The sequence below is a fragment of the Musa acuminata genome, chromosome BXJ2-8, assembly GCF_036884655.1.
Source record: "Musa acuminata AAA Group cultivar baxijiao chromosome BXJ2-8, Cavendish_Baxijiao_AAA, whole genome shotgun sequence".
In the NCBI taxonomy this organism is placed as follows: Eukaryota; Viridiplantae; Streptophyta; class Magnoliopsida; order Zingiberales; family Musaceae; genus Musa; species Musa acuminata.
Window position 1 is genome coordinate 5,379,288 of NC_088345.1, and position 21,965 is coordinate 5,401,252.

Here is a 21,965-nt window from a genome sequence, read left to right on the forward strand (position 1 = left end):
AGATAGAGAGAAAATATGTCGAACCTCTAAAGCATGCGTTGTAGCATGTAAGCAATATGATCAGCAACGAGGCAATGTGAAACCTTTAGAGTTCCTCATTAAACTTTGCAATATAACACCAAAAGTTTGGCACTATCTAGATGGGTGAGAATTTCAGTATTGGAAAGCCTCGATAAAATAGAATACAGGAGAAAATGGAGTCCCATTAGGTACATCAGTGCTAGTGCAAAAGAAGTGACATGACTCATGGGGTCGGTCACCTAATCAAGTGATAAATAGCTCGAACTCGATCAAAATGTGATAGACCTCCCAAATGTTAATCCATGTTAGAGGCCAACATGACCAAGTCAAAGTTGAACAAGTTGAATGGGGTAAGACTCTACTCCTTGAAGGATTTACTCTTGAGGGGACAGACTCCCTTTGAGATGGTCGCTTTGACCCCTTTTGAGGAAGAAGTTTTTACTACTCATACTGAGTGGTGATGGAATTGGTGATCCATCCAAGTCCTGAGAACTAAAGGAAAAAGTGAAAGAAAAAGACATTTAGACCTTCGTCGAAAGTTGTGGAGGAGTTCGAATGCTAAAGTATAAATGTTTCAAAAATCATTCGAAGGCATAAGAGCAATGAACGAGATTGATCCACTATTTATAAAAGGTTGAGGATAACCATTTAACTTACCTAAACACTTGATCAACTACCTGATGGTTTAAGAAGGGGTGACATGGCATAATCTAGGTCATCGAGAGTTATTCGAGTCATCATTATGATCTTTCAAAATCTCTCGTGATTCAAGCAACCAACACTGGAAGCCCCGGACAACACCATATTAGCCTAGTGTCATATTGATATGATGGAATGTTAGGAAACAAATCTTTATAAATATCATACAATGATCAAGATCGCATGCCTGTCGACGGGAAGGATGCTAATAATGTCTCACACGTGTTAATAGTGGTCGATGACGTGTGAGATTGAATCAGCCCATAGTGTATTTTAATGACACATAAGGTCAAATTGACCCAAAGCACATTTCAATAACACACGAAGTCAAGTCGGCCCATAGTATATTTTGACGATGTGTGAGGTAGAATCGACTTATAGTGTATTTCGACGATGTTTGAAGCCGAACCAACCCATAAGTATAATACAAAGGCGAGCACGACCAAAGAAATTAAGCTTATAAAGGCTAGTAGAGACTCTCAACGATGGTAATTTGATACAGGTCACTTCTCGATTGAACTTCATTATGCTCAGTAAGTCGAAAAGTGGGGGCAAGTGATATGGGAATGATGACAAAAACACTTTAGCACCATATGTCCAACACGTCATTGTTAGGTGGCTAACACCTCGATGCAAAGCAATTGACACCTTAATACTACGTGGCCAATGTTTAAGTATGTGGTCGAGCAAGCTGGATGTTATCACGTCTCGAGTTTGACACACAAAGACTATAGTTAAGTTCAGGAGATACATACTATCTTTTATACAACTAACACATACTATAGAGGTAATAATACATGAAGCTCATTATAAAATAGTTCTTTAGATACGTCCGAACATACATTTTATTTTGATTAGTAAGTCTAACTAAACCCTCTAAATCTTTTATTGACTTAATCTTCAAACAGACCTTGTCGGAAACGCCCTTGACATAATTTTGTACATCTCAAAATAATTTAGAAGTAGAAAAGAAGAAATTAATTAGTGATAGTGTAAGACAAAGGTTGAGAAGGACCCTAGTTGGCTTTTAATAAAATCTAACCTAACAAAGGCAGAGAAGGAGTCTTTTTTTCTTAACGTTAATCCTCAATTAAATATTTTTTTATTATATTATATTAAAATTATTATTTAAGATTTTATTGATAATTATATTTAATTATACATAGTATGAGAATTAAGATATTTGAAAGAATTATAAGAGTCAAGCATCAACTTTATCCTATGCTCGTGCTTATTTTAAAATGCAAGAGAGTTTGAAGGGATAAAAAGTGACTCATGATGTTTTTATCGAGATGAAACAAACTTTTGGATGGGCCATGATATTAGATGTCATACTAGCACATATTACAAAGACAACACCGGAAGCTCATTATAAAATCGCTCTTTAAGTACATCCTAAAATCCCAAGATCCATTTTTTTCGATTGATAAGCCTAATCAAACATTATATATATATATATATATATATATATATATATATATATATATAATTTGTTAGCAATTCCCTTTTTTATGTTCATTTATGTGTGAAAATATATGTGGTTTTGACAAGATAATATTTTATTTACCCTGATCACAATTTATCCCGAAATCTTAACTCTGCAATCGTTGCCTTATTTCTTTAAACAAATTGCATTACAATGGTTGCATTGTTATTTTAAATAAAAGTCATTACTCCTTTTATCATTAGTTATTAATAAATAAATTAATGCGTTTGTTATGTTTTGAAGATATAAAGAAATTTGCTTTGTAGGTTTTTACAATTATTCATTTTGTTAAAACATTTATTATCTTTATGTCAAAGAATACTGCCAATAATTTTTTATACCTGCGAGATTCCGTGATCGCGATCCGCGTGCTTCCGCGAAACAAAATCTGGACCGCTCGTGGCTACCCGATCCGACGCTCCATATCGACGCGGCACCTCGAAACTCGAATCCCTCCGGCCAAAATCCCGCCTCTTTTCCACCATATAATGCGCATCGCTCCGCCCGTCTCCACCACTTCCCACGCCCAATTCTCGATCTCGAGGCCTAATCGACCGATCCTTGTTCCCCGGACTACGATCGCAATCGATGGCGAGGACGAAACAGACCGCCCGGAAGTCCACCGGGGGCAAGGCCCCGCGGAAGCAGCTGGCGACGAAGGCGGCGCGGAAGTCGGCGCCGGCGACCGGGGGCGTGAAGAAGCCCCACCGCTTCCGCCCGGGGACGGTGGCGCTGAGGGAGATCCGCAAGTACCAGAAGAGCACGGAGCTGCTCATCCGCAAGTTGCCGTTCCAGCGTCTCGTCCGGGAGATCGCGCAGGACTTCAAGACGGACCTGCGGTTCCAGAGCTCCGCGGTGGCGGCCCTACAGGAGGCGGCGGAGGCCTACCTCGTCGGCCTCTTCGAGGACACCAACCTTTGCGCCATCCACGCCAAGCGGGTCACCATCATGCCCAAGGACATCCAGCTCGCTCGCCGGATCCGCGGGGAGAGGGCTTGAGGCCCGTCCCATCTCGTGTGTTCACCGCCCCTTCGGGTGGGTAGATCGGGGATTTAGGTCTATTATGTCAGCCTCCATGGCCAAGCGGCGCAGGTTTCCCGCTCCTAACTTTGTCTCGACCGTATTGTGTTTCCGGCCATCCGATGTCACATGGGATTGCGTGTATGCGAGTAATGTTATGTGGCATCAACTTTCAAAGCAAAGCCTCGGTCAGAAACAGCTAAGCAGCTTCTCAACTTAAGGGTTACTATACTCCTGCGTGTGTCCACTGCCTCCTTAAAAGGTGGATAAGGGGCTGTTTCATGTGCGTTCTATCTGTTAATATCTTTGACTTGACCCACGTCACCCGTGACTATCCCCTCTCTCACGTCAAATGAAATGAAAAGATTAGGCCGAATAAGGTTTCTTCCCAAAATATTCTCAGCCTTTGCTTCTGTGCCAAATTAGTGTTGACATATTGCATGTGTACACATACTAATGTGTGTGTGTATATATGTATCCTCGAACTGAACGGGCTGTTGGGAGAGACGACAAAAAGGGGCAGTCCGATAACCGTCCGTCGGATCGTCACTATTGGTTCGTTCCTCCGCACGCAAACAGTTCAAACTATTGAGCGAGAGGGAGAGATCGGCAGGGGAGAAGAGCGTTATCCGCACGCCAACCACGAGAGTCGCCGACGCGCTCGCAGGTCGGATAGCCCTATCCTTCCCTCCGCCTCTGCTTCCCTCTTCATCTCCTTTCTAATTTTCGTCACCTATATATGTGTACATGTATGTTTGATATTGATCCGAAGGTGGAGGAAAGATTGAGGAGAAGCATCGGTTGGGCGGAGAGAGAGACTGCTGGTTGCGATGGATCACGAGGCGGAGGCGCATCGGACGGACCTGATGACGATCACGAGGTACGTGCTGAACGAGCAGTCGAGGCACCAGGAATCACGCGGCGACTTCACCATCCTGCTTTCCCACATCGTCCTCGGCTGCAAGTTCGTCTGTTCCGCCGTCAACAAGGTCCATTCCTTTCCCCCCTTTTGTTCTTCGATCATCTGCTGATTCGCTTCTTCGAGCTCGTCTCCTTCACCCCTCTTGATCTCTCACCACATACGTTCCTCTCATCCTAGTTCGGCCCTCTACGCCGAGTCCTTTCGAATCTTTCCGCTCTTCCCGATTCGGGCAAAAAGAAGCGATCTCTCGATCGCACAAGTTCGAACCTAAGTAGGGTTTCATTTGAATTCCCTGGCAAATGCTGTCAAATGTACTTGTAATTGTAATTCCCTTTTCCCTCTTTTGGTTTATATCGACAGGCTGGGCTGGCTAAGCTCATAGGACTTGCCGGAGAGACGAATGTTCAGGTCAGTTCTTCTTGAACTCAAAGGATTCGGCTATTTCATGCGTACTTTGCTTCTTTACCTCCGCCATATTGAGACTCAACTGGGCTCTAACGTACACAACGAAGAACTGACTGCGATTTGTCTTCGCAGGGAGAGGAGCAAAAGAAGCTTGATGTGCTTTCGAATGAAGTCTTTGTCAAAGCTTTGATAAGCAGTGGCCGGACTGTGAGTCTTAAAGCAATTCTTCTTGGTTTTGTGGATCCTGTTTTGCTGATTCAGCTTGGAAGACATGTGCTCATTTGGATTCAATCTACTTCACAGTGCATCCTGGTGTCGGAGGAGGATGAAGAGGCAACTTTTGTGGATCCATCGCTACGTGGAAAGTACGTCGTTACCTTTGGTTGGACATTGTTGATCATCTTAGCTTTCACTGAACTTACGCGATCCTCCCATGTTTGCAGATATTGTGTTGTCTTTGATCCTCTAGATGGTTCTTCGAACATTGATTGCGGTGTCTCTATTGGAACGGTATGGCTTAGTCCTTTGACATACCTCATACTCCTTAAGAATTTTCCTTTTCTTGATAAAAAGAAAATTCTTAAGGAGGATTTTGCATGAACTATTGAGTTCAAGACACTATTTTGATCTTATATATGCCCTCATGAGCAGTAATAGTCATTTATTCATCTCTGCTTCAATTTTAAATCCAGATTTGTGTTCTTCATTACATTTCTTATGATGTTGTTTCTTTGACCAGATATTTGGCGTTTACATGGTTAAAGATAAGGACAATGTGACCCTAGACGAGGTACTGCAACCAGGGAAGAATATGCTAGCAGCTGGCTATTGCATGTATGGAAGTTCTTGTACGGTAAATTATCACAGATACCCTGCAGCCGGCTTCCTCTCTGTAGCATCTGCAAACATACCTTTGCAGTAGGTCACTTGTTTTACTTTGATTCTGACCCTCTCACACCATTATTTCTACGATGCAGCTTGTACTGAGCACGGGGAGTGGTGTGAATGGTTTCACTCTAGATCCATCTCTTGGGGAATTCATACTGACCCATCCAGATATTAAGGTTTTGTGAATCTAATTTAATTGCTGATATATCAGAAGAAACTTTTATTTCTGTCATAAATTTTTTTTCTGAGCCTCAGAAATGATCTTCTTTGTACCTTGACGTAAAAAGCTTTGTACAACATAGTGGTTGTTTGCTGTAGATACCGAAGAAGGGCAAAATATATTCAGTGAATGAAGGAAATGCCAAGAATTGGGATGGGCCTACAACAAAGTATGTATAACAATTTACTGATACATAGTGACCTCTTTGATCAGAATCCCTAGTCACTCATTGATTATTAGGTATGTGGAGAAATGCAAGTTCCCCAAGGATGGAGACTCACCAAAATCTCTGAGATATATTGGAAGGTATTTGACACTTTATCTGCCTTATTAGCACCTTGGTAAAATATTGAATATGTTTTCTGAGGTCATAAGGCTCTTACCATATTTCCATAATGCTCTTCTATTTGGAGTCTCATTGCTTTACCTAATTCTAATCTGCATGATGATACATTTAACAGAATAACCTTCTTAGTTATTTGGTGTCAAAGTAGGATGTTTGACATACGATAAGTTTGACTCTCATCATTGATATTCTCTAATTTACCCGTGCAAAATTATGGATTAGACAATATCTACACACCCTGTTATCTCATGGTCATGGTTGATGCTCATTTGTCTGCAGCATGGTTGCCGATGTACATCGTACACTGCTTTATGGAGGCATCTTTTTATACCCTGCGGATAAGAAGAGTCCAAATGGGAAACTACGGTATGTATCGATTTATGACAATAGGGGGATCATCGTGTTTACACAGAACAACAGATGCCTTATTTAATGAACTTTCATGAGCATAATGTGGTGCTTCTCTACATAACAGTGTTCTATATGAAGTATTTCCAATGTCATTCCTGATGGAACAAGCAGGGGGTCAAGCTTTTACTGGCAAGCAACGGGTATGAATATTTTTCAACTAGAATTTTTTCATTTTCGCATCTGCATCAGCCACTATGCTTAACATAATAATTTCATATTTTAGGACCTTCATCACCTCATCATTGTTTTTGGTCGAATGAGCTCTTTTCATACCAAGTCTACGCATCCATTGTCGCTCATTCATGACTTTCAGTGAATGCATGCATCTCATATTCTACTTAGAATGGGCAATTTAGGTTATAGAAATTTCTAAACCAAAGTGGAACTCTAGCTGATACTGCGATACGAACCGAAGATGGTACCTGATGTGCTTTCATGAATCGATTCATGTTTTATGCAGGCTCTCGATTTGGTTCCCACGAAGATACATCAGAGGTCGCCCATCTTTCTTGGCAGCTATGATGAGGTCGAGGAAATCAAAGCACTGTATGCTGCTGAGGAGAACACTGCTTAATTTAAAGATGCTTCTGTGGAGACGAACTAATCATGTAACCTGTCATTATAATAAATCTTCTCACCTGTAAAGCACGGAGTAAAACTTGCTTCAAGTAATGTAAGCACAAGGCATTGAGAATACCTTTTTCCTTCTATTTTAGACTGTTGCAGCTAATCCTTTGTTATGGGTTTGATCTTCATCGAGCACCAGCCCCTTGTCCTCCTCTTCGTCATAACAAAGGCTTTCTCCATCGCCCTTGGTTTGAGAAGGATGACTTTGGTTATGTAACACTACGAATGCGAGGTTGTATGCAGAATAGTAGAGATCAGGAAGGACAAATCCAGAAAAAACTCGAAGCAGAGTATGGAATGAAAGCCATGACTGCAACTTCCTTTTATTATCCTTTTCTATATGATATATGCCTATCGTCAAAATTTTATATAGTGCACGATGAGAGCTTTTGTATTTTCCATGCAGAGGATGGAATGAAAGCGATGACAGTACCTGTGAAGGGACGCATGCTTGTCAGGATGCCATTTCAAAGTAGATGATGCTTGTCAGTATCTGGAACGGGATCAGAACTTCATGAACAGGAATTCTGGACAACTTAAAAACTTCAGACATCATCTAACTTCAATTCACTCCATACTCTGCTTTGAATATTTTCTCATCTGGATTCCTCCTTCGTGATCTCTGCTAAAATATGATCATATTTCAGATACGATCATCCACACAAAATTAGGATTATCATATTTCATTAGTATAATAAAATAGAAGCTCAAGCGGCACATTGACTTCATGCGGATCGAGACTTTGAATCTGATAGCACAGTTGAAACAACACGAAACGTTTTACTCGATGATAGTACAATCGAAATGGCACAAAGTGCTTCATTCAACAACATTACGATTGAAAAAACCCGAAGCACTCCATTCGACAACAACGTGATCGAAACAGCCCAAAATACTCCATTTAATGATAGCATGGCCAAAACAACCCAAAGCATTTTATTCAATAACAACACAACTCATGGTGTTGTCAAGCCCATACGGAATCTGTTTGAGTCTCGCTCTAATCGGATTCTTCCAAAGAACTCTTTCTCTCTCAATCCAAATGACCTTGGCCAGGGATTTGTCTAAGCAAGAACACATAGGATATTCCTCTCATGACACCAAGAGTGGATGATCCTCTATTGACACTTAATAGCCCATGTAAGATTGGTTGCCACTCTCGACGACTAGTTGTGTTAAATCTGGAACTTACAGACGTATAAGTCCAGTATGAAAGAGTATGATACTTATACAAGACATATTTGGTGTTTCAAGTTTAAAGATTCAATACACCACTAGGACGACGAAATCGATGTTTGGCAATCAGGTATCATCAATCATCCAGCATTCTATAAGCGGATCGATTAGTGAACATATTCTCCAATGAGCACCTGCATTATATACCTAGTGTCCTCACACAAGCAACTATGAGACTAGTCACCTCCATCATATGGATAAGTATACAACACACTAGTCTCATTATTGTGATCTCATCATGATCCGATTTTCATTACAGATCTATGGATATCACAATATATGCAACATACAATATAAAGTGAAAAAAAATCAAATAAATAATAAAAAAAGAGTACGTATCATGTCACACGTGTCATCACTCATGTGATTAGCTTGTAGGGCATCTATGATTAGCAAAAGATATTAGAGATTGAGAACTTCAAAGGGTTTGAGAATGCATTTGAAGGGTCTTTATAGTTTCTTAATTCTAGATGTAATTATCTCATGTCAAATATGAAGAAAAGTGATCGTATTTGCGATTGTAATATCGGAGAGATGACACCAAGTTGACCACGTGGCATTGAGATGTTAGTTATGTGGTGTCGAGGTATTGATCATGCAGTGTTGTGGCGTTGGACTCATGGCATCGAGGTGTCAGCCACATGGCTTGTGTAAAAGGATCATTCAACAATCTTGCCATCAAAGGAAGCATGTTAGGTTGATTTCATTATGTTGTCATCGAGATGAGTGCTTTGAGTCAGGTATACGATATCTGAAATATTAGATGGATGAAAGACTATAGATATATGATAACTAAGAACAAAAATATCCAAAATATTAAATTCCCTTATATCGTTTGGGGACTACGGCGTAGTGGTATAGTACGTCCGTAGTCGATGAGTCGAGTGAATTATTATGAAGATAATAATTTACTGAGTCAGAAGGAGTTCTGATAGGTACGACCCACAGCCAACTCGATATTAGGCCTAGAGGGTCACACACATATGATGGGTGTTGCGACGAGTAGAGGTTCAAATATGAGATATCCGTTGGAGCTCCAACAAGCCCATGAATTATTGGATCCTGAGATCTAATAAGAACCAATAAGAGATTATTTAGTAGAGATCCACTAATCTAAGAAGCTTGGGTAGTTGGATAGAGATCCAATACTCAATAGAACAAGATCCATTATGGTTAAGTTGACAAGGGGCCTCTATAAATACGAGGGAACCAAATGATCATAAGTTAAACCCCTTTTAGTTGTTACCTCCTATTCTCCTCTCCCACTTTCTTTTTCAGTTAGCAACCCCTCTTTGAGGTGTGTAAACAGTAAGAAGGGTTGGCCCCTTTTTTATCATGTGGTGCACGTGAAGAGGAAGTTTGTGCAGTGATTTAACGAGCATATTCATAGCCCCTGTCGTGTGGATCACCGTTAGAAAAGACAGTTGACCTCCTTCATCCTCTCCCACAGATATATAGGATTTCATGGATATACAATCTCCCCTAGGTAACACGCATCCCTTAACACATGTAATTTTTTGATTTTACGATTTTTGCATATCAATCTTTGCACGACGATGAAACCTTTTCTACAAAAAATTCTAGGATTTTGTTTTCAGTTTTTCCGCTACGCATATGATGTTATCCCAGATTTCCCAACATCTTTGGCATTAAAGAACTTACATTCAACCAATACCTCACAACCAAGACTAACTTAAACATCGAAGAGACTTTATCGGGTATAACCCGTTGCAAGATTCGAGACGTCTTGAATTAGATGAGTTCGATGCTTCCAAACACCAATATGAAACAAGCACAGAAACCAATACCTCACAACCAAGACTAACTTAAACATCAATCCGGTATAACCCTAATGCAAGTATTGTAAGATTCGAGACATCTTGAATTAGATGAGTTTGATACTCCCAAACACCAATCTGAAACAAGAATGCTAAAAAGACCTCAATTGGCTCTGAATCGAAATTTAAATCTACATGCAACATGTACAGAAAACAACCACCGTATATTCCGTATTCAACTTTTTGGCCTCTTATCAAAACAAGGATTCAGAAAATGGAGTATCAAATAAGGTTTGTAAGAACTGAGAAAACAAAAATTCAGCCAATTTATGCTCAGATGATGATCTATTTATATCTAAATAAATACACCTAATGTGGTAACATACCATACATGATCTACAGCAACCTCGTACCGGCAGCAAATAGGACCGAGCAGCTGAGCAAGTCTTCTTACAAACACTGCCACCAGAAAGGAAAAGAAACGATAATTTGACTACTTTACCTCTTTACTAAATCAATCTTACCATATTAAACCAAGAAAACAAGCTCATATTAGAAATACATACATCAACAAGCATTCCTTACATATCCCTAGCACAACCATCCAGTTTCAGCTCGTTGCCAAAATATTTTAGAAAAAGCTGCCACTTAAATTAAACTGTATCCTTTCTCAGACTAGGACTTACATGGTTTATAAAATGGTTTCAAGTCACAAAGTGAGAAAAGATTTGATTATCTTATTGCAAACTTCGACCCCTCTCATCAGATCAGTGGGGGAGGAGGAAAACTTAGCAAACGGCACTGACTTGGTAAAGATTAATAACCAACATAGTCAATCCAACAGACTCTGCGAGTCTACTGCCTCAGACTCTGCAGGATATATTGAGCATAAAGGTCCCTGCAAGTATTCATCAACAACTATAATTAGATGATCACAATTAACATAGCACATAACTCTTCTTAAAATATTACATAAAGCCACTGTTTGTGGAGTTAACATCTCTAATGGTTTTTCTTCTAAAGTTTTTTACAAACCATAATTGTGTTCATCAGGAAATGTATCGACCCATGACCAAAATTTTTGCAATGTTTTCACTTGCATATAATGCTTGAGCTGACTTACATTGAGTACTGGATGGCTTCACGGGCAGTATCTGCAGGCAAGAATTCATTGACTGCTACCTCTTTGTTCTCATTCTTCTTGTCTGAAGATCTTGTCAAGGATTCTAGCATTCATTCCTCCTGGGAAAAAATGTGAAGCGAGATTACACCAGAAGCCTAATTAATATATAAAAAGATGGGGCATGACAGGATACAGTCTTCAAAAAAACGCCGTATCTCAGCAAGGCGATGGGGAGACAGCTCATTGAGATCATTGTAGTGATGAAACTCGGGATCATTAGCACAGACTGCAATGATCTTATCATCTTTCTCCCCCTAAATTCCAGGCAAACCAGTTTGAGCACTTTAGTTCAGAGCCATAAGATTCACAATTTATTCTTTATCCAAGTCATTACCTGATCAATCATAGGCATGAGACCAATGGCCCTGGCTTGTAAAAAGCATCCAGGAAGAACTGGTTCCTGTTCAAATATTTTTTACTTTTAATAAATACTAACAATCCTCATAAATAAAAACACAATCACTATCTACAATTGACAAGGCCTACATATTCAGTAAATCAACAACCAACAGACTCCACAGGTATAGTGCAAAATGGCTTTAAGCAATAAGGTTCGACCTGCATGAGGACCAAAACATCCATTGGATCATTGTCTTCACAGAGTGTGCGAGGGATGAAACCATAATTATGAGGGTAGACTACTGACGAATACAATACACGATCAACCTGGGAAGTTTCCATCGATCGGATTGTATCAGCAGAAAGATTTTGGGCAACAGAAAAACGGATAAAAGAGTCCACCATAATATATGCGACAAAGTGAACTAACATCGGTGTAAATCTTAACCAGTAGCTGTCTTGTGGAGCTTCATATATTGAAGATTGTTAGCACATAAACACACCTTAATCAGGCCTGTCTTCTTGTCAAGTTCATATTTGACTTTACTTCCTTTTGTTATCTCCACAACCTATGTCAATCCACAAAAGGATATGATATTGACTAAACAACCACAGAAACTAACAAAATGATTTGAAATGAAATAGTAAGCGGTAAATGAGAATCTTCCCCATCATTTTAAATAAGAGATATTGCTAGGTTTTTGTCCTCATCAGTGCAAAATCTGTCTGCCTAATGGTGTTGAAATTTCCCCCCCAACATTGCTCGAACTGATTGGTAAATGTTGGTGCATCTAATGCAATTTACTTGAAGGTAAATAAAGTCAAAAGTTTCTTTTGAAAGTGTTGCCTGATAACATCCTTTTTCCAGATTAACGCAGGTCGGAAACAAGAAAAGAGAACATGTCAAAGGAGCATGACAGTGGAAATTTTCTGTGGCACATGGGGAAAAAAACAAAGATAGTTGAAACAGAGAGACAATCAACAAGCAAGCAAGCTGTGGTTAAACCACAAAATTGATCAGAACTTCCTGATGTGGATAAGCTACATGAGAGCCTGGCCTACAGAATGGAATTTGGACATTTTGGTGTAGTGCCTAACAGAAATTCATAATTTCATATTAATGACTGCAAAACTTGAAATTTGCCGACATCCAATAATGGATACTTCCAAAATGCAAAATTCCAACTTTATTGCATGAACTTCATGCTGGGGAATATGCAACACTTCTTCACATCATCAAGTATAAAAAAGAAAGAAAGAAAGAAAACTTTGCTTACCATTAACTTGTTAAATGTTAAGACAACCAACGCTAGATTGCAGGAGTGAATTTTTCTCATATTTTAATGAACTAGTTGTTTGAAATCAAATGCTGAAGTTTTCTCCAACTTTTTCTTCCACTTCCTTTAATGATTGACATAAATTTGATTGCAAGGTAGCAAAGAATGCTCATTATCATTGTAAATATAAATTTGATTGTTTATCTTCTATCAATCAGAAAGCTTACTTCTCAGAACTTGTCAGTACTAAGATCTACATATTTTAAATCAAGAAGACCCTGACAACGACGAGGGCTACAAATATGTTAGCAAGGGCTATTAAATAAATAGACAAAACCATAGAAATGAATGTTAGATTACTGTAGCAAATTCTGAGGCACCATGCAACTATTTGAAGATAGAAGAAGAAGGATTAGAATAAGAACGAAACAAAGGAGTGATTTGAATATATTTCTCAGAGATATATTCAACTTTTATGGCAGATAGAGAATTTGATTGCAGCATTGCCCCCTCTCTTAGTCTCTTCTAATTCTTTTTGAAAACTTAAGTTTTTTGGGTATGTTTTGATCTGTTCCTTCAAGTTGCCATTACCCCAAAAGCTCCTCTCATCTGGTGGAGTAATTGTGCTTATGTAGCATCATTTTTCTTTCATGTGTTTTGAGTTGTTCTCTCAATTTTCCATTACTCTGATAATTTTTTTCACCCAGTTAGGTATGTCCTTTTCTAGCCCCATTATTCTGCTCAACTTTTCTCTCTGTGTGCTCAAAAAGAAAAGAGAAACATACTCTGATCAGATGTGGGTTCTCAATTGGCATCAGTTCCATTTGTCAAGTAAAACCACTACCTTCACTCTAGTTTGATTTTATATCATGTCAAGTACCTATATGAAATGAGTTCAAAGAATACTTACAACATTAAACACAGCAGGAGCACCAGGACCTGCATCCAAATTTGTGTTTAGTCAGTCACTTAAGGTTGTTCCAAATTAGCAGATGCAAATGTTACCGCTGTGTATCAGACACTGACCTATTTCAAGATCATGCCAAGAATGCGCAGCAACCGATTTCCTCGACAATGATGATAAAATTCTTTCATTCAGCCGTGGAACTGGGTGATTCTCTCTCGAGGCAGTCTCATTTTCTTCACTCATGTTTCTGTATTGAAAATCTAGTACAACATGTTATAGCACTACAAGATCCTTTTCATATCAAACATTTTTTCGAGCAACTAATAAACAAATACATATAAGGCAAAATAGCATTTAAAAAGCTTTGTGCCTTATCAATCTTTAAACAAAAAATCTCCAACATGAAGATGGAAGATGACCAATGTCAAACAAAGTTTCAGGGTTCAATAAAAAAAAAATTCTACCATGAAAATTGATTGATCACTAAGCTGTCATCAATTATGCTAACTTGTCAGATAAGAATAGCTAGTTTGCAAGTAGAAAAGTGATCTTAGCACTTCATTTTGCATTTATGTTAGTTCTCTTGTCATAAGAAATACTGCTTATGCCATGTGGTCCATGGAAGAGTTATGGAGAGGTATCCTTCAATTCAATTGACAAACATAATTTCAGAATACTTCAACTCACATATTAATATAATTCAAGAACAAAACCCAGAGAGTGTAAATATATTAGCATGATGTCCCAAAGGAGAAAGGAAGGGAGAAAGGAACAGAAAGGTGATTCCGGAAACTAAGACTAAGATGGCAGATCGCCCGTTCATCCGATCTTTGTAAGCAGGAACGAACCAGATTGGATTTACCACAGGCAAAAGCATACTAATTCCCCACAACAAACAACGAAATCAGGCGCACAGCATAGGGATCGTGATGACAACTCGAGATCGAGAACCAGCTCGCTTCAAAACGAAACAGTAAGAAGCTAACTAGAAAGATAAATCACGGAATCGAGCGGGAAATGGGCATCAAATCGCATGGAAGAGCGTGCAACAAGAAAAGTTGCAGGAGCATCGATCGCAAGTAGAGAAGAAAAAACCAGAGCAAGAAAGGGCATGGGGAGGAGTCATACCTCGACGAAGGAGCCGATCGAGTGCGAAGGGATTCGAATCAGTGACCACACTATAAGGAGCTGCCACTGAGCTTCTCCCTTCGACTTGCGTGCTCGATTCTCACAAATCATGATGAGCAGTAATATTCCCAGTACCCTTATCATTTTCTATGCCATGTTCTCCATCCAAATGCTGCCAATGCAGTACCAGAACCTTTATTCGAAGTTCTAGTGATCTATCTTTTCAAGCCGTCAATTATTTTTTCCCCCTCTTCTTTAATGGCCTTTTTCGACCTTCCATGGATGTAGGGTTTCTGCCTTTGGTTTTTGGCGTGGCTTTAAACTTGTGGAAGCTAGTGGAGCATTCCAAGGCAAAAAGATAAACCAAAGAAAGCAGGAATCTCCTCCCAGAGAACGAAGCAAGGTGACGGCCGAAGCCTGATTTGATGCAGGTACTGCAGGAGGCGACGAGCTCTCATCGCCTGTGGTGGCAGTGCCGAGCTTGGCAGCCCAGTCGGCCAAGTTGCTCGCGCATCGGCGGTATTTGTTGAACCCACTGCTCGCGCCGCCGGTGGCCGAGCAATACGGCACCTGTCTTCCCCCAACCCCCACTACGGAACAACCTATAACACTGTGGCAGCTCAACGCAGGCTTTATGTCCCACAATAAAATTAATCTGTCACTCCATTCCCCAGTAAAAAAAATAAAGAAATAAATTTATATTATCCTCGATAAAATTATTCTCTGCGATTATTTATGAAAGAACATTTCGCACATATGAAGATGGCGATATATATGAAGCATATAACATGAAGTTGAAGTCAGGCATGGAAGCATCAAAGAGCTGAAGGTTGCAATATTAGAAAGTATCAATGACGTAATTGTCATCACCAATCAAATGGAAATATGCAACGAGAGCTGATAACTTACTGCGATCTGCTTCTAAGAAAAGCTAACCTTGTTCTGCAAGTTCTGCAAGAAAAATCTGCACAAGAAAACATTGCAACAATATGAAGTTGAATAGATACAGTGTTATGCGAGTTATGTTGTTTAAGGATTTGTATAGAACCAACATGAAGAATCCCTCAAAGAAATAGGACATATCAAGGCAAATGCACACAGATACAGGAGCATCAGATTGCCCATGCTTTGTATATAGGTTAGGTTGAGATTCTGATACAATATAGCGTACAGATTTGGAAGAAACAAGGGGTGTAAATGTTATCAGACCTGAAAGTAAGTTTCAGCTTATGAAGAATTAATTCTACATCTATTTCAAGTGGAGAACAAGAGCTCCAAAGAACTGAAGTAAAATATGTGAAAAATGAAAAGAATGAAGTGGCTATAAAAAATATCCATTACACCCCCAGCTTATGTCGCCTTGAGGACACTGCAAATAGACTTGTATGCATCGACACATAGCTTGAATTTCTCAGCTGCCATAACCTGCATCAAAAGGTTATATATTAGTTACAGAACAAAAGCAGAAATTTTGAATCCTAATAACAGAGGAAAAAAAAAAAGCCAACCACTTGAGCATTTGCAATGAACCCACTGCTTCAACGAAGCCAATTATAATTACATGTTTCAGGCCATATTAATCATGCCTCTATGCATTAGTGATTTTCTTAAGCTTGAATGTGCCTGGATCTGTATATGCTCCAACTGCTTTTTTTTTCAATTTTTGGAAGGCAAAGGATCAGTAGTTTGGCCCCATTAAATGAGGTAATGATGTGCTTTCCTCTTTTCTAATTCGTTTTCATTTTTCTACTTCACTGCAGATGTTAGAAAATATCAGTAGAATCTCAAATGAAAGCACTGCAGGAGATGAGCTATTCTTGTTTTATTAAACTCTTTATTCTGCATATTGAACTTCATTTATCTTCTTGGTTATGTATATCTTACTGCCTTCAGCTCTCCAAACTTAATCAGCTAGTCCGTTACACAATCTCTCATAGTGCACTATATAAAATTTTTATAATAGGCATATCATATAGAAAAGGAGAATAAAAGGAAGCTGCAGTCTGCTAAACACATGCTGTGACCAATATGGAAAATATGTGAAAGGGTAGGAAGTGTTACAATATAATTTCAAGGTAATTTCAAACACGTGCAAACAGATTTTGTTGGTCAATAGTTTCAACCAAGGTTCATTTACATGGCTCAAATCCTTGTCCTGATAGCGTACCAATGCAGCTATAGCACATAAAGCTTTCAACAAAGAAGTGCTGACCTGTGAAGGGCCTTGATGCTTGTCAGGATGCCACTTCAAAGCAGATATCCGAAAGCTGCATGAAGCAGAAGTTTAATTAAGCAACAGAGAGTGGAATCAGATCTACATGAAGAGAAATTCTGGAGAACTCACGCGCTTTTGACATCATCTAACTTCAGGGGGCCTGTTGGTGGTAACCCAAGAGCAACCCTATGGGAATGTGAGCCTACATCAGTTAAGTTGTCCTCGTCATCGCTTTCGCTCCATAGTCTGCTTCGAGTTTTTTCCCATCTAGATTCGTCCTTCCATTCAAATTGTGTTCCTGACTTGCTAAAATGACACCTCGCCCACGACTCAAATGACCAGGTAAAACCTCTGTGTCCACCAAAGACAGTTTCATAAATTGTCTCCGGGTTATCGTAATAGTCTTCATCATAGGAGCTGTTCTTTTTCTGCCTGCCTATTCATTCAGCAATGGGAAGTAAAGATGTAAGATATAAAACGTAACGTATGTTTTAACAAAATCAAACATCAATTAGCAATATATGAAAAATTGTAAAAGAAAAAAGAATTCCACATTAACTAGCATGCAAAGCGTCCAAAATGTCAATTGCGCACATCACAATTCCACAGTACAACAGTATCACGAGTAATACAAAGTTCAAAAAAGCCTTCTAAAACAATGTTGCAAGTTGCAACTACTGCATGAACAGTGGGTGTCCAACATTCCAAATAGTTTAGTCTACATTCTACAAAAGTTGTACCACAAATACTCAACAGACCAAACAACTTCAGCAACAATCATTGTTGCTGCTGCAAATTGTTGCCACCAGTGACACCACAACCATTATCAGTTCGCCACCACCAACATCACCATTATCACGACCATTTGATGGCTACTTTACCACCCCGCCTTTGCCGTTTAAGTTGAAACCAATGTTCCCATCATCAATAGTCCTATTACCTCCATTGCCACTTACAATACAGCTTATGCCATCACCGTCAGTGTTATGCCATACCACCACAACTACTTCCACCATTTTAACATCACAGCAGCTGCTTCCATCACAACCACACCACCATGGAGACTCAGTAAAGAGGAAGACAAACAAAGAAGGGAGGATATTTTCTAGTTTCAATATGTATGTATACTGTGAATATTTTGCCATGAAAATTTTCTAAAGTAAACAGATTGAAGGCAAGGATTTCAACTAATTTTGTGTCTTTAACTTATATATTATTCTGTAATGAACTGCCAAATATAGCAGTGCCATGTCCTTGTTTCTTCATCATAGCATAGGCTGCAGAATTTTAACGAAGTTGGCAAAAGCCTATCAAATGAAGGTCATATGATCATGTAGCATTATGTTCTATTTGCAACAAAGCAGTAAATATAATAACAGAGCATGAAGGAAGGACAAAATTAAATGTTAACGTTTGTTATCAGAACATTCCTACTCAGAACCACAAATTGTCACCAACATACTGGATAGTGAATTAAAATCATTAATATAATTGTTCTTTCAACTTCAAATTAGCTAATTAAATAGCATCATAAAGATGATCCTCTTAAGTTCATCATTACCATCGATATCAAGATTAAGGCATCATATTTTTTTTTTCCAGAATGAATATGTCATCCTTGTAAAGCAAAACTTGGACAGTACTAGTTCGGAAACAATGAAACAAAATCTAACTGTTAAAGGTCATTGAAATTCGGACAAGAGATGACTATCCCAAAAGATTATAAGAAGCAACTCACTTCTTTTGCTGCCATGATTGCATTTTCCATGGCTCGATGAACTGTGGAACTTGGCTTTTCCAAAATTTCTAGATATTGAGGTGTCATTGAACCCATGTATGTCTCTGTCCTAATAGAAAAAAGCCAGATGTCAGACAGACAATGAAATAAAATTCCCAGAAGTAGGGAATCAAAATCATTAAACAAGTATTCTACCAGAAGTAATTGATAAGAAGAGTGCAAGAAGATAGAAAAAAAATGGCAACATGCCAGAAGTCCAAGATTCTTTAGATTACAATAGATGTATCACCTGACAGTTCTGCTTGGATGGATTTCCATAAAGAAGATAATCTTTTAGAGCTTTCTTTATTTCAGCACGCTTTTGGCGAACTGATAAGAAGTAATTACTTCTACCAGAAGTAATTGATAAGAAGAGTGCAAGAAGATAGAAAAAAAATGGCAACATGCCAGAAGTCCAAGATTCTTTAGATTACAATAGATGTATCACCTGACAGTTCTGCTTGGATGGTTTTCCATAAAGAAGATAATCTTTTAGAGCTTTCTTTATTTCAGCACGCTTTTGGCGAACTGCATATCTCACATATGTCTGTCCAAAGTCTGGAGTTAGAACAACCATAACATATAATATATTGAGAGAAGCAGTATCTCTAGTAATTCTTAATAACTGAATAGCTTAAACTCTTCTGCAGCTCGTACTAATACCTATAGGAATTCTTTTCTTTTTCAATTTTGAACAACAAGAACTGTCCTACAAGTATACTTTTCAATAGACAAAAAATGCTTGACTCATTTACTGAACTTTTATGGTCGAGAATGATACTTAGAAGAATATTTTTTATCATTTTAAAAAATTTTGAACAACCTAAATTTGTCCTAGAAGTAAAATAGTCAGGAAACACTATTGCTCGTCTCATTTCATTATTTTATTATCAATCTATCCATCTCAAGGATGCTAAGTTAAGATTCATGACTTCTGCAAATCTGTCTGTAGGTCCACTGACCTATGTGGATGCTATTGACCTATATCACCAAAGTAGCAAACATGATAAACACAACAATTGAATCAAACGAGCATGGAAGCTTTATATAATACCTTTGATGGCTTTGGACCACTTTTATCAGCCTGAAAAAAAAAAGTTGTGCAGACTGCAGAGTGAGTATATTTAGATTGTAAATAAATACTGCAATATCTATTTGAAGGCACGAACAGAAACTTCCACTACAGTTTAACACATGCCCCCAGAATGCTAAAACAAAGAAACCCATTGATATACAATAATAGCAAGACATTCAAATGCAAAGGTTTAATTAAATAATGGCCTTGCAGCTATTCAGATTATTGAATTTACACCACATAAAATTATCAAAAGGACAGCCCAAAACTGAATTGAACTTAATAAGGTACCAGAAATATTTATTACAAAACAATGTCCAAGAAATCCACTAACTAATGACCTAGTGCAAATTTACTAGACAGTAACCATTATATGGAGATTAAAGAGATAGACTTGTCTTTGAAGCTATATAACTGAACCAAACAATAACACAATAAAATACTTTCTCCAATGTCTCGTTTAATTGAAAGAAGATGCAAAAAACTGCTGATAGTTATACAATTCATCCATGACAAATTAACACCATGATTAACCCTATGAAGTATAAACTAGTTGCTTCAACTACAAACTTAGTAAGTCAAACCATAAGTTTTGAGCCTAATTTTAGCTAAGGTTTAAACTAGACGGTTAACAAAGGCATGCCTTCTGCACCTGAATTGTAGGCTCAGGCAATAAAAGGGCCCACCTTGCTTCGTAACCTCTACATGTTCATGTACTGACCATGGATGACTTAATTGAAAATTTTAGGTTAATTTCAAAATAGTGCATCCATCTAAAGAGAAGGAAGGGACATGATTAGGTCCACCTCATATTGGAAATAGTATTGCTGCTGTCGCCTACCATTTCATTCTTCCTTTTTGTATGTATTATCTGCCCATATGCTATTATACATCTTAAGTTTATAGTTCCCATCCATGCTCTACTGTGTATCCACATCTTGCGCCATCTCTTGAATGAAACTATGAAAGCTTTCAACCTTCACATAACAATCAATTCTTTGCGAGTTGGTACTGAAAGGTTTGTCTCGAGTTCCTCATTCCAAAGTTCTACAATTCATAGTCCACTTAGATAATCAGGCATCCACAATATTCAAATAAGTCGCCAAAATTCTAAGGCAATGAACAACACTGACCTCGATTCCGAATCACTACCATCTAAACTCACTCCTTTTCCATCATTTGTCAATAATACCACCTAAATCACTGCATTTTCCATGTCGATCGTTCTCATATGCATTCGGCATAAACCCCGATTTTATCACATAGGTGCCACCCCGAGTTGTTAACAACATCCGCTCCCCCTCAAAATGAAGGCACTGTTACTTTCCTTCAGAAAAATGACTACTCCAACGGACACAAAAGGAAAGCAAAACGAATAAAAAGTTGACGCAAACAATACATCAAACGAGAGTGGGGCAGAGAAGGCCGACCTTCGAATCCCACTTGCTCTTCCACTTTGCGAGGGTGATTGGAGTGGAATGGAGCGCCGAGACCCGGTGAAACGGGCTGCCGAAGGGGATCCGCACGATCAAGACGCTCTTCGGAACAAGTGCTTGCATGATTTCCTCCGAAGCTCCAAACGGGCGACAAGAATTCCCCCCCCCCCCCCCCCCCCTCCCCCGGGGCGAGGATGGTCGCATTTCAATCCACCCAGTGGGCTTCCATCGATCAGCGGGTAGCCGAAACCTTCGGCATCTCTCTCCCCCCTCCCCCAATTGGACGGCGACGACCCAAATACGACAATCAAGTACGTTAACGAATCTCAAAGCGCATGGAGGCAGACGCGATGGTGTGGATGGGAGCTGGCTACATGATACTTTCCTTGTATCTTTTTTATTACCCAATCTCAATCTAATGCCAATCAATACATATTAGGATTATATTATTCGTGCAAACAAATTTATCATGTGTGCATTTTGTTATTTGATATAAAGGTTTTATAAAACAAGATGAGGTACAAATTACTGAGTGAGATTATGCCTGATTTGTTGATTTTATTTTTGGT

At 38.9% G+C, this 21,965-nt stretch overlaps 4 protein-coding genes across 9 annotated transcripts; 2 read left to right on the top strand and 2 right to left on the bottom strand.

Annotated features, from left to right (window-relative positions):
- The first annotated feature begins 2,727 nt into the window (after positions 1-2,727).
- On the top strand, positions 2,728-3,408 carry LOC103993559 (histone H3.2). The gene has a single exon (XM_009413662.3). It carries the CDS (start codon positions 2,795-2,797, stop codon positions 3,203-3,205), a length of 411 nt encoding a protein of 136 aa, XP_009411937.1. The 5' UTR covers positions 2,728-2,794; the 3' UTR covers positions 3,206-3,408.
- Positions 3,409-3,748: 340 nt separating this feature from the next.
- Positions 3,749-7,413, top strand: LOC135582429 (fructose-1,6-bisphosphatase, cytosolic). 2 transcript variants are annotated; one of them, XR_010489192.1, is made up of 14 exons: positions 3,749-3,893; positions 3,999-4,215; positions 4,509-4,556; positions 4,686-4,760; positions 4,857-4,918; positions 4,997-5,063; positions 5,293-5,406; positions 5,531-5,617; positions 5,760-5,830; positions 5,902-5,967; positions 6,287-6,373; positions 6,483-6,558; positions 6,879-7,091; positions 7,185-7,413. XR_010489192.1 is itself a non-coding variant. In XM_065120216.1 (13 exons), exons 2-13 carry the CDS (start codon positions 4,057-4,059, stop codon positions 6,990-6,992), a joined length of 1,026 nt encoding a protein of 341 aa, XP_064976288.1. In that variant the 5' UTR covers positions 3,749-3,893; positions 3,999-4,056; the 3' UTR covers positions 6,993-7,148. The 2 variants fall into 2 exon arrangements, 1 of the variants encoding a protein (XP_064976288.1); XM_065120216.1 differs by lacking the exon at positions 7,185-7,413 and having other exon boundaries at positions 6,879-7,148.
- Positions 7,414-10,587: 3,174 nt separating this feature from the next.
- On the bottom strand, positions 10,588-15,740 carry LOC135582434 (soluble inorganic pyrophosphatase-like). 4 transcript variants are annotated; one of them, XM_065120219.1, is made up of 9 exons: positions 14,894-15,736; positions 13,885-14,025; positions 13,769-13,797; positions 12,085-12,150; positions 11,801-11,908; positions 11,577-11,642; positions 11,376-11,496; positions 11,183-11,264; positions 10,588-10,957 (listed from the first exon to the last, which is right to left on the bottom strand). In XM_065120219.1, exons 2-9 carry the CDS (start codon positions 14,006-14,008, stop codon positions 10,915-10,917), a joined length of 639 nt encoding a protein of 212 aa, XP_064976291.1. In that variant the 5' UTR covers positions 14,009-14,025; positions 14,894-15,736; the 3' UTR covers positions 10,588-10,914. The 4 variants fall into 4 exon arrangements, with proteins under 4 accessions (XP_064976291.1, XP_064976290.1, XP_064976292.1 ...); XM_065120218.1 differs by having other exon boundaries at positions 13,885-14,012; positions 14,894-15,731; XM_065120220.1 differs by lacking the exon at positions 12,085-12,150 and having other exon boundaries at positions 13,885-14,012; positions 14,894-15,740.
- Positions 15,741-15,995: 255 nt separating this feature from the next.
- On the bottom strand, positions 15,996-21,583 carry LOC103994290 (uncharacterized). Of its 2 annotated transcripts, XM_065120217.1 has the most exons (8): positions 21,391-21,583; positions 19,940-19,969; positions 19,334-19,432; positions 19,136-19,232; positions 18,847-18,955; positions 17,238-17,544; positions 17,106-17,160; positions 15,996-16,318 (listed from the first exon to the last, which is right to left on the bottom strand). In XM_065120217.1, the coding sequence occupies exons 3-8, from the start codon at positions 19,360-19,362 to the stop codon at positions 16,244-16,246; spliced, it is 672 nt and encodes a 223-aa protein (XP_064976289.1). In that variant the 5' UTR covers positions 19,363-19,432; positions 19,940-19,969; positions 21,391-21,583; the 3' UTR covers positions 15,996-16,243. The 2 variants fall into 2 exon arrangements, with proteins under 2 accessions (XP_064976289.1, XP_018685935.2); XM_018830390.2 differs by lacking the exon at positions 19,136-19,232.
- Between the last annotated feature and the right edge of the window lie 382 nt (positions 21,584-21,965).

Excerpts from the sequence above, each read along its gene's own strand:
- LOC103993559 (XM_009413662.3), top strand. The coding sequence starts at position 2,795 with ATGGCGAGGACGAAACAGACCGCCCGGAAGTCCACCGGGGGCAAGGCC.
- LOC135582429 (XM_065120216.1), top strand. The coding sequence starts at position 4,057 with ATGGATCACGAGGCGGAGGCGCATCGGACGGACCTGATGACGATCACG. Across the intron at positions 4,761-4,856 it reads TGATAAGCAGTGGCCGGACT|TGCATCCTGGTGTCGGAGGA; the intron begins GTGAGTCTTAAA and ends TCTACTTCACAG. Across the intron at positions 5,064-5,292 it reads GCGGTGTCTCTATTGGAACG|ATATTTGGCGTTTACATGGT; the intron begins GTATGGCTTAGT and ends TTCTTTGACCAG.
- LOC135582434 (XM_065120219.1), bottom strand. The coding sequence starts at position 14,008 with ATGAGTGAAGAAAATGAGACTGCCTCGAGAGAGAATCACCCAGTTCCA. Across the intron at positions 12,151-13,768 it reads CTCCTGCTGTGTTTAATGTT|GTTGTGGAGATAACAAAAGG; the intron begins GTAAGTATTCTT and ends GGATTGACATAG. Across the intron at positions 11,497-11,576 it reads TCATGCCTATGATTGATCAG|GGGGAGAAAGATGATAAGAT; the intron begins GTAATGACTTGG and ends CCTGGAATTTAG.
- LOC103994290 (XM_018830390.2), bottom strand. The coding sequence starts at position 21,519 with ATGCAAGCACTTGTTCCGAAGAGCGTCTTGATCGTGCGGATCCCCTTC. Across the intron at positions 19,970-21,390 it reads AGAGCAAGTGGGATTCGAAG|GCTGATAAAAGTGGTCCAAA; the intron begins GTCGGCCTTCTC and ends TTTTTTTTTCAG. Across the intron at positions 17,545-18,846 it reads CAATCATGGCAGCAAAAGAA|GCAGGCAGAAAAAGAACAGC; the intron begins GTGAGTTGCTTC and ends CTGAATGAATAG.